Source organism: Trichechus manatus, unplaced genomic scaffold, assembly GCF_000243295.1.
Source record: "Trichechus manatus latirostris isolate Lorelei unplaced genomic scaffold, TriManLat1.0 scaffold00011, whole genome shotgun sequence".
NCBI lineage: Eukaryota > Metazoa > Chordata > Mammalia > Sirenia > Trichechidae > Trichechus > Trichechus manatus.
Window position 1 is genome coordinate 25,016,073 of NW_004443947.1, and position 10,523 is coordinate 25,026,595.

The 10,523-nt window shown below is 43.9% G+C and overlaps 1 protein-coding gene across 8 annotated transcripts in view; it reads right to left on the reverse strand.

Moving 5' to 3' along the window:
- Positions 1 to 10,523, reverse strand: part of CYFIP2 (cytoplasmic FMR1 interacting protein 2) — a 164,263-nt gene that overhangs the window by 2,485 nt on the left and 151,255 nt on the right. For all 8 annotated transcript variants that reach the window (XM_004371261.2, XM_023726555.1, XM_023726554.1 and 5 more), the window contains 4 exons: positions 9,384 to 9,456; positions 8,816 to 8,910; positions 2,356 to 2,594; positions 316 to 463 (listed from right to left, as the gene is read on the reverse strand). In XM_004371261.2, the coding sequence (XP_004371318.1) occupies positions 316 to 463; positions 2,356 to 2,594; positions 8,816 to 8,910; positions 9,384 to 9,456 (555 nt within the window). The remainder of the gene's footprint in view (positions 1 to 315; positions 464 to 2,355; positions 2,595 to 8,815; positions 8,911 to 9,383; positions 9,457 to 10,523) is intronic.

Below are 10,523 nucleotides of genomic sequence, written 5' to 3' on the forward strand. Positions count from 1 at the left end.
CGCCTAGCACACTCTTGGCGTTCAGTGAATGCCTGTGTGAATGAGTAACCAGCACCAATGGAGCCTGACTGGGCAGGGAAGGTGTGTTTCAGGTCTGGAGCCCTGCCCTGCCTGTGGTGTGACCTGCTTTATCTCAGTGGGTTATGAGCAAGTGACTCATGGCTTCCCACATCAGATTCCTGGGAGCTGTCTCGGTATCTACCTGCAGTGTGGGGAGGTGGCCTCCATAAGCAGTGCACCCTCCTAGGCTTTTCTGATGAAAGCCTGGCTGTCAGGCCCTGCCACCTCCCAGGCCTCAGCCACGAGCTGGCTTACCACATTCTTAATGATTTCATCCTTCCCGTCCTGCCTCTGTACTTTTAGCAGGTGGTAACAGAAGTCGAACAAGTCGAAGCGACGCTGCTGGCCCAGCAGGACAATGATGGAGCAGCCAGCCCAATTCAAGCCATCTCCGAAACACTGCCTGGGGGTGGGGCAGGAGAGAGGAAGCAGCAGAGTGAGTGGTAGGAGAGAGAGGGAGGGAGAGGCCTTCGTCTTGGGTTAGTGAGTGGGCCAATTCTCTTAATGTGTAAAATGGGTATGAGGGAAATAGTGAGAAGGATTCATTTGTTCCAGTGGCTGTGGTTATAGTATAATCCCTTGTAACCACAAACAGTCCCTGGGTGGTACAAATGGTTAATCTGCTTGGCTGCTAACCAAACGGTTGGAGGTTTGAGTCTACCCGGAGGCATCTTGGAAGCAGGGCTTGGTGATCTACTTCCAAAAAATTAGCCACTGAAAAACTCTATGGAGCACTGTACTTCTCTGACACACGTGGGGCTACCATGAGTCGAAGTCCACTCGATGGCAACTGGTTTTTAACCACAAAACCGAAAAAAACCAAACCCATTGCTGTCGAGTCGATTCCAACTCATAGCCACCTTACAGGACAGAGCAGAACTGCCCCATAGGGTTTCCAAGGAGAGCCTGGTGGATTCGAACTGTCGACCTTTTGGATAGCAGCCGTAGCTCTTAACCACTATGCCACCAGGGTTTCCTTTTAACCACAAAGAGGTGTCAATCTGTTGCATCACTGATGTAGGGAAAATCAGCTTTGAAGAGACAAATTTGTAAAAAAACAAGCAAACAACAACAACAAATAGCCCTTGAGATTCATGTGGCTGATCATTTCAGGCAGGTCAAGGAGAAGCTGTCTTGGTTTCATGAAGGAGCTAGAGGAACACCTGGGAGGTGATGGGACGTTTCTAAACCAGGTCACCAACTGGCCAGTGAAGGCCAAGAGGGCGGGGACGTGGCACGGTGGGCGAAGAGCAGCAGCTGCTGGTGGGGTGGGGGGTGGGGTCAGCAGCCCTCTGTTGTTTTCTTGTCCTCAAGCAGCAGCTCTCACCCTAAGCTGGGCAGGTTTCCTTGTCCCCACTGCTGTGGCTGAGAGTGTGCTGGACTGGCAGCTGCTCTGAAAACAGCCTCGGAACAGCTTGCTCCTCCTTCACCCAGCTCAAACTCCGCTTCCTTGGGAAGCTTTCTCTGGCCCCCACCTGAGGCCTGGGCCTCTGGCGCTTTGTTTTTAGAGCTCTTGGCCCCTAAAGGGCGGGCTCTGTCTGCCTTGTTCATCAGTTTATGCTCCATTTCTAGCTGGGTGGTGAAGGAAGAACTGGGCTCTCCTTCTGTCTTCTGAGGACAGGGTTTCCAGGAGTAGATGGCTTCATAAACCAGGGGCCACCATGAGCAAGACATGTCCTGACTTTCCAGGGAAGCCTTTCTCTATTCTATGAACCCTGGAGTTTTGTAGGGATGATGTGGGCAGGAAGGTTCATAATACAAAACCTTATCAGGGCCCCCTCATACCCAGCTTTCAGTCTCTGAAAGACAAGGGTCCCAGAGCTCTCCACCCCCAGGTGCACATACTCACACACCTGCACACACCGGAATATGCATACACACTCCATTTCTGACTCCAACAATTGGTGACTCTTTCTGGAATACCCCTTTCTCTCTCTTACAGATCTGAATCCCGGGTACTGTTCAAGGGTCAGTTCTAATCCAATAATTCACTCATCTCTTTTCTCTGGCATCTGTTACCTCTCCTGCCCTTGCTGCAAAGCAACCTCATTATATGTACCTGAGTATCTAACTCACTCATGTCTATGTTTCTTCTCTCCCCATAAACTCCATGAAGCCAGGGACTATCTGCAGTTGCTCAGCGCTGTTGTTTATCCAGCACCTGGCACACAGGATGTGCCTCAATAAGTACTTGTTGGACACCAACCCCTGCCTGCCTTTCTGGCTGAACTCTGGCAGCCTGATGACTCTCAGGGGACAAGCAGTTTGGGGATGACCCTTGCCTGGGGTACTCACTCTGCCGTGAACTCGTTGGTGCCCACGGGGATGCAGTAGACAAACTGCATGGCACTCCACAGCCGGTGGAACTCCACGCACTCATCCACATGCATGACACCGTTGGTGGGTGGAGGGCCGCGCCAGATGGGGTCCTGTAGGTAGCTCCGGATGCGAGTCAGGATGACTTCGAACATGGACAGGCCACAGCACAGCCGCTCCTTGGTCAGCAGGTCACCTTCCCGAGCGATGGCAATTTGCTGGGGATGGAAGGGCACATAAAGCTCTATCCATATCTCGGACCTGTCTCTCACCTCCCCCAGAGATTCCCAAACCCTGGAGCTGGCTACAGCTGGAATTCCTTCACCAAAATCTTGCCCAGAGCTGGGTACTGACTTTATAAGGAAAGTCCTATGGTAAGTAAAATCAAGGGGCCATAAATAGAGGAATGGTTTAAAAAAAAAAGTTATCTACCCACATAATGAAATGCTGGGTAGCCACTGAAAAGACTGCTATGTAAGTACTTCTAGTACTACCATTAGTATTGTACAATTACTACTCGTGGCTCATACTTACTGGGTGTGTGGAATATACCAGGCCCTGTTCTAAGTATATGAAAGGTATTGACTCCATTATATTTCTAACATCAACCCCACAAGGTATATACCTACTGCCATCGAGTCGATTCCAACTCATAGTGACCCTATAAGGACAGAGCAGAACTGCCCCCATAGGGTTTCCAAGGAGCAGCTGGTGGATCTGAACTGCTGATCTTTTGGTTAGCAGTCAAGCTCTTAACCACTATGCCACCAGGGCTCCACCCACAAGGTAGGTACCATTATTATGCTCATTTTACAGATAAAGAAACTGAAGTTCAGAGAGGCAGCCAGTGAGTGGCAAAAACTAAGATTTGAATCTTGGTAATCCAGATCTATGGGTTAAATTGTAAAGTGAGTAGAACAAGTTGTAGAATAGGATGTATACCATGATCTATTTAAAGAAACAATAACAACAACACAATCCCACAGACAAACAAAACTGTGTGTGTGTGTGTGTGTGTGTGTGTGTGTGTGTGTGTGTGTGTGTGTGTGTGTGTGTTTAGGTAGGTAGGTAGAAACATTATGGAAGGATTCAAATCAGTGCTGGAAACAGATGGGCTTGGAAACTGGGAGGAGAGGGATTCATTTGTTACTTTAATATTTCTGTGAAACTGAATGTGCTACAATGAGTATATGTTATCTTTTTAAAATTTACCACTGATTTCACAGAATTATTTCCTCCAGCTAGAAGTCCTTCTTTGACAATTGCAAACAATCTTCATAATAATTTAAACTGGTTTCTCATCTGCTTCCTGGTTACTGCGTATCTAACGCTAGACAAGCACATCAAACTACATTACCGTTATCATTATGAGTTAAAATACCTGCAAAGTAAGACAGATATGACTATCTAAGGTCAAAGTAAGGGCTTCCAACCTAGGGACAAAGCTAAAGAGGCCTGGCTTCTGAGACAGATAGATGCACAGGACACTCAGGGGATCAGCTTTCGAGGAATATTTCCCCCATAGAGCCTCTATTCTATGTGTGGCTAGGAGGTGCCTGATGGCCACCTATAAAGTGGAGATCCTCAAGAAGAGGGCCAGAACCAGTTGCCGTAGATTCCGACCCATAGCGACCCCATGTGTGCCAGAGTAGAACTGTGCTCCATAGGGTTTTCAAAACTGTGACCTTTCGGAAATAGATCACCAATAGATCCTTCTTCAGAGGCACCACTGGGTGGACTTGAACCTCCAACTTTTCGGGTAGCAGCTGAGCACATTAACAGTCTGCACCACCCACCAACTCCAGGAAGATGTTCTCTAAATTAATTCATGGATGGAAATAAATCCAGAAATACCAGAGCTGGCGCCTGCTACAGATGTGGGCCATGAGCGTAGCTGTCACAACAACTATAAACTGAAAGAAGTCTAGAAAAAAAATGTGTTGACAGTGTGTATTTCAAACATGGAGAAGAAACCCTGATTCACAGTGACTCATCTTGATTCCACAGGCAGTGAGAACTCATTGGCTGAGGAGGGAGCACTCAAATTGCCACAGTTAGCTAGAAATACCTCTTTTAAAACATCCCAAACTCTGTGCTTGCTTCTGTTCTCCCCAAGCAACTATCTATGCTGGTATTTGGACCTTGAAAAAGCTCTTCACTTCCGGAAGAGAGTGCCTGGCACAGGGGAGATGGTCAGTGTCCTAGACTGAATTATGTCCCCCAAAAATATCTGTCAACTTGGCTGGGTCATGATTCCCAGTATGTATAATTGTGTACCATTTTGTAATCTGATGTGATTTCCTTATGTGTTGTAAATTCAATCACTATGATCTAATAAAGATGGATTAGGGGCAGTTATACTGATGAGGTATACAAGATTGGATCGTGTCTTAAGCCAATCTCTTCTGAGATATAAAAGAAAGAAGTGAGCAGAGACACATGGGAACCTCATACCACCAAGAATGCAGTGCCGGGAGCAGAGCGTGTCCTTTGGACCTGAGGTTCCTGCGCTGAGATGCTTCCAGACCAAGGGAAGACTGATGCGTCACAAGGACCTTCCTCCAGAGCCAACAGAGAGAGAAAGCCTTCCCCTGGAGCTAACACTCTGAATTTGGACTTGTAACCTACTAGACTGTGAAAGAATAAATTTCTCTTTGTTGAAGCTATCCACTCATGGCATTTCTGTTATAGCAGCACTAGATGACTAAGACACTCAGTAAACCAATAAAACTCGTTACTTTTGTGTTCATTCTGACTCATGGCAACCCCATGTGTTACAGAGTAGAATTGTGATCCACAAGGTTTTCTTGGCTGTAATCTTTACAGAAGCAGATCATCAGGCTTTTCCTCTGCGATCACTGGGTGGGTTTGAATCACCAAGCTTTTGGTTGGAAGTCAAATGCAAACTGTTTGCGCCACCCAGGGACTTCAGTAACTAATAAAGGACCTGTATCTGTTCTCAAGTCATAAATATTCTCATTCTTAAATCAATCAGTACAGAGAGTTCTGGTCCATGAACTAATCTCCCAAGTATCTGGTTAGTCTGAATCAATTCTTGGAGGCTGACAATCCTGGGGGCAACTGGAAAAATTAGCAACTGAGTAAACAAATCTGCAGACAGACCCTGAACTCTGGTGAACCCACCCACTACAGCCAACCAAAGGGGCCTTGAATGAAATGGTTAGGGGCTTTGTCCCTTTCTCTGAAAAAGTGTTTCCTCTCACAGGTTTTTTTTTTTTTTCTTTAAGCTATAAAAAGTAATACGTAGTCATTGGGTAAAATTTGGAAATTATTGGGAAGAAAATAAAAATCTCTCATAAATCCAATTACCCAGAGGTAAGCTTTCTAAAAATACTGCTGTATGATTTGTTTGTGTTTATGTATATGAGCATGTGTATGCATATCTACTTAACAAAATTTGGATATTATCCAGATTGCTTTTTTCTCTTAATATATCAATAATTTAAAAAATATTTTTTGAATGCCATATTTTCAGTAACATAATTTTTTAATGGCTACATAAAATGGCCCTGATATATCATAATTTATTTAGCCCTCTACTCTTGTTGGTATTTTAAGTTGGTTATAACTTTTCACTATTGCGTACAATTCTAAAACAACCATCCTCATACATAAAAATTTTTGAGCCCATCTGATTATTTTCTTAGGCTAAATCCTTAGAAGTAGAATTACTAGGTCAAAAGTACAAATATTTTAAGGCTCTTGCTACATAGTGGCAAACTCGTTTCAAAAAGCTGGGCTACTGTGTATTTACCTGTAATTCCTGTTCCTTGCACCCTCATCAATACTCTATTATCATTAAAAAAAGTTCTTTGCCAACTTGAGAGATGAAAAATTACATCTCATTCATTCGTGTTCCACTGATTTCTAGCAAGTCTGATTTTTTTTTTCTTATGTTCATTGGCATTTATATTTTTTATGCTCTGAGTTTTTTTCCACATCCTTTTTCTTTTCATTTATCTGGCATTTTCTTTTTTGCTTTGAAAAAGTGCTTTATATAACAATATGAGACCAAACAGTCAACATTAACCCTAAAGCAAAGATGAAAAGGTAAGGAGGGGCCATCTGTCCTAGAACCCAATGCAAACAGCACAATTCAGTTCAAGCTTCCCAGCTTTAAATACGTAGCAGAGATCCTCCGTCACTGACCTAGAGAGTATATGAGCCCCCTGAGCCCCAGCTAGCTTGAAAGTTAGTATTTTTTCTTTGGCTGACAAAAATAACAAAGTTTTGCATTATTTCTTGAGAGACGAGAGACATAAAACTGGCATTTCCTCTTTCTTAGAATGTCTAGGAGTTCTATCAAATACTGAGCATTTGATGAATTAAGATTTCTATCAGTCCCTAGGAAATGGTGTTCATCAGAACATGAAAGGAATTCAGTCTTCTAAATGGGAACACATACCAAACCTTGGGTGCTAGGGGCCAGATTCTTATGGGATGACACCAGTGGAAGAGCAGACACATTTATATGTCACTGGCTTGGGGGATTTCTCCCTAAAAGGAAATCATTTTAGATGATCTTTTCTGTGCAGCTCCTGAAGGCTAAGAAGAAAATGTGCTCACTACACAGCATCTGAATTCTCTCTGCGGTGACTCAAAGAGCCCAATCACCACTTAGCGTCTAGTCACTGCTTTCAGTAGGAGGTTGGTGGCATGCAGAGGACCCGGATGGGGTGGCCTCATCAGTGTGATATCCAGGAAGATGGGAATCTGCAATGTGGTCCAAATACTTGCTATGCTTTGGGAGAGGACAGACTGCCTTTTTCCCTTGGCCCAGGACATGGGTCCTTCTGGCTTGTATGCCACTGTGAGAACAGTGGAGAGGACCACCAGGATGCAAGTTTAAGACAGGATTTGAATCCTAAATTTTTGGTCTGTGGTCTTCATTGCTGTATCCCCAGTTCTGAGATTTTTACCAGTTGCTGTGGAGTGGATTCTGACTCACAGCGACCCCATGTGGGTCAGAGTAGAACTGTGTTCCATAGGGTTTTCAATGGCTGTGATCTTTTGGAAGTAGATCCCCAGGCCTTTCTTCTGAAGTGCCTTAGGGTGGGTTCAAATGAATCCTAAATCTCTTGAACAGTTGGATTTGGCTAGTGAAACAAATGACCCTGGCTTGTCTCATGATGGTGTCCTGTTTCTCTCCTTTCTGAACTCTTCCCCTGGAACCCCCAAAATGTGAAGCTTGCTTAAATCAGTTTGAGGGGATAGCACATTCTTTTTGTTGCTTCTCTTTCCTCCAACTCTCTTCCTTCCTGCCTCCATTTACAGTCTGTGAGTTCTCTGAATCCAGAGGTCCTGTCTTACTCATCTCATTCATGGTGACTGGTATGGTTTTTTAAAAAATGAATTTTATTTATAGAATTAACACATGAGCCACTGACCTTTAAAAAATATTAGAACATTACAGATAAAGCTGAAATCTTCCTTGATACCCTCTCCCCAACCTATGTCTCCTTTACCTCTCTCTTCAGACGTTGCCACCATTATGAGCTAGGTGTATATCATTCCAGATGTTTTTTAGAAAAAGATTTACCTATATGGTCTTACTACATACATTTTTAAAAAAATACAAGTGGTATCATACTGTATGAACTGTAGTGCAACTTGCTTATTAATTCACTCAACCATGTTTTTGAGACCTATCGACATTGATGTGTCTTTATCTAATTTTTCTATTTAATTATATGCCAAGTATTCAGCATTTAGATGAATATAAAAAACCAAACCAAACTAGTTGCCTTCAGGCCAATTCTAGCTCAAGGTGACTCCATACAAGTCAGAGTAGAACTGCACTCCATAGGGTTTTCAATGGCTGTTATCTTTTGGAAGTAGACCACCAGGCATTTCCTCCGAGGTGCCTCTGGGTGGATTTAAACCTCCAACCTTTTGGTTAGTAGCCAAGCGCTCAACATTTGCGCCACCCAGGGACTCCTGTAGATGACTATACCAAATTTTATTTAGTCAACCCCTCTACTGATGGACATTTAACCTGTTTCCAGGTTTTGCTTTAGCAAACAATTCTACAGTTAACATCTCATATTCCTGTGAGTGTTTGTCTAGCAAAGATATCCAGAAATGAACTTCTGGTGTAGCGGGTGTGTGAAGTTTTAATTTTGAGAGATAACTTAGCAGAATTCTTGATAGCTATCAGGGGCATAATAGATACTTGTTTAAATGAGGTGACTTCCTTCTTTCTTGGCAGGAAAAATGACACAGGGTGTACAAGAAAGAACTAGGCCTGAGAGTTAGCAAACCTCATTCCAGACCTGCCCCTGCCACTAAAAGGCTTTGTGGTACTGGACACTCTTTTCCCCCTCTCCGGGCCTCAGTTTCTCCACCTGCGAAATGAGAGAGTTAGAACAAATCCTCTTCCTCTAAAGTACCTCTAAAGTCCATGATATAGGGTTCGTACCTGAGGGGTTCCCAGCCTCTCTATCAGAGGAACCAAGTGAAGTGGGGCGTACTTGGCTTCCAAGCGTTTCATCCGGACCTCCAGGCGCTCCCCCTCTGCAATTGAAGCAGCAAAGCAGAACATGAGATTCAGGGCACACTAGGGGTAAGAAGGGCTGGGGAAGAAAAACGCTCAGAGGACCTGGCAATACGTCTCTATTTCAAAACTTAATGGAGTGGAACTGTTCTTCTTGGCTCTGGAAAGTATGATTAGGACTCACTATATGGAAGTTTTCTATTATCTCTATACAACAGTGGAGTTGTCTGTCTTGTGGGGTGGTGAGTTCCCTATCATTTGAGAAGTTTAAATCAAGGCTAAATAGCAATGTACTAGGGATGTTCTAGAAGGAACAAGGAATAAGGCCTACAGTGTAATTTCCAATTCTGCAATTCTGTGAATATACAACAGCTGCCCAAAGCTTTAACCTTCTTCCTTTCTAAATGCAGATCAGAGTTTACTGGGATGAAGAACTGAACACGAAGTTCAAATGCATGCTGGCTACATTCAGTTGTTGTTAGTGGTTTCTTACCTTTGATGTAGACTCTAGGCAAGATGTTCTGGAAAGGTGCAGCATGGAGCAAATCACAGACTTCCTCCTGGGACTGCAGCCAGGCATGGAATGAAAGGAGAAAACAATTTTTCATTTTAAACCAGAAGACTTTTTATTCCTAAAAACTTGAGCACTGGAGTCAGCCAGACCTGGGTTCAAATCCTGCCTCTTCTACTTATTAGCTGTGTGATCTTGGACAAGTTACTTAACCTCTCTGAGCCTATTTAGTCATCCACAAAATGAGTATAAGAATGGTACCTATCTGAATGGGTTACTGTGAGGATTAAATGAGAGAACGCATAACCTCTTAGCAGTGGGCCTGACACATATGCGTGCCCAATACATTTTAACTATAATCTTACAAGGTATTTGTTGAAGAATTAGAATCTGTGACAGAGGGATCAAACAGAGATGATAGGCCCCAGACACTGTTTCTTTGCCTGGTTGCTTGTGAGGCCTGTAGGCTCCAAGAAGGAGGCTGGGCCAATCATCGAATCCACTACTGTGGGATAATTCTGCGTAAAGGCCTGTCTGTCTGGTTGCCTCCACACCAGCTGGCGAGAGAAGAGGGACTAGAACCCAGGACAGATAGATTTTGATGGTGACTTATGAAAGTAAGCTTAAAAGCAGACATCAGCTACAATGGTTGGAGGAAAAATTTCTTTGGGGCAAGACAGGCCTAGAAGACAGAATCTAATATGCTTATTCTCCTGAGGCCAGCTCACAGTCACAAAAAGGGAGGGAGGACCCGGAGAAGCATGTTTTACTGAGTCTTGGCTTCTCATCTTTAAATTGTGGAGAACTGGATTAGGTAAGACCCAGGCTTCATTCAAACTCTGACACACTGGGGTTCTAAGCACAGGATGTGGATGCCTGTGGCTTTCTCTAGCCGAAGCAGGGGTGAAACATGGCCATGCTGGGAATGGGGAAGCCTGAATGCTTAAAAGTGGATGCCCCAGGATACTTTTTTTTTTTTTATTGTACTTCAGGTGAAGGCTTACAGAACAAATAGTTTCTCAACAGTAATACACATATTGTTTTATGACATTGGTTAACAACCCCACAACATGTCAACCCTCTAACTTCTCAACCTTTTTTTTTTTTTGGTGAAAATACACA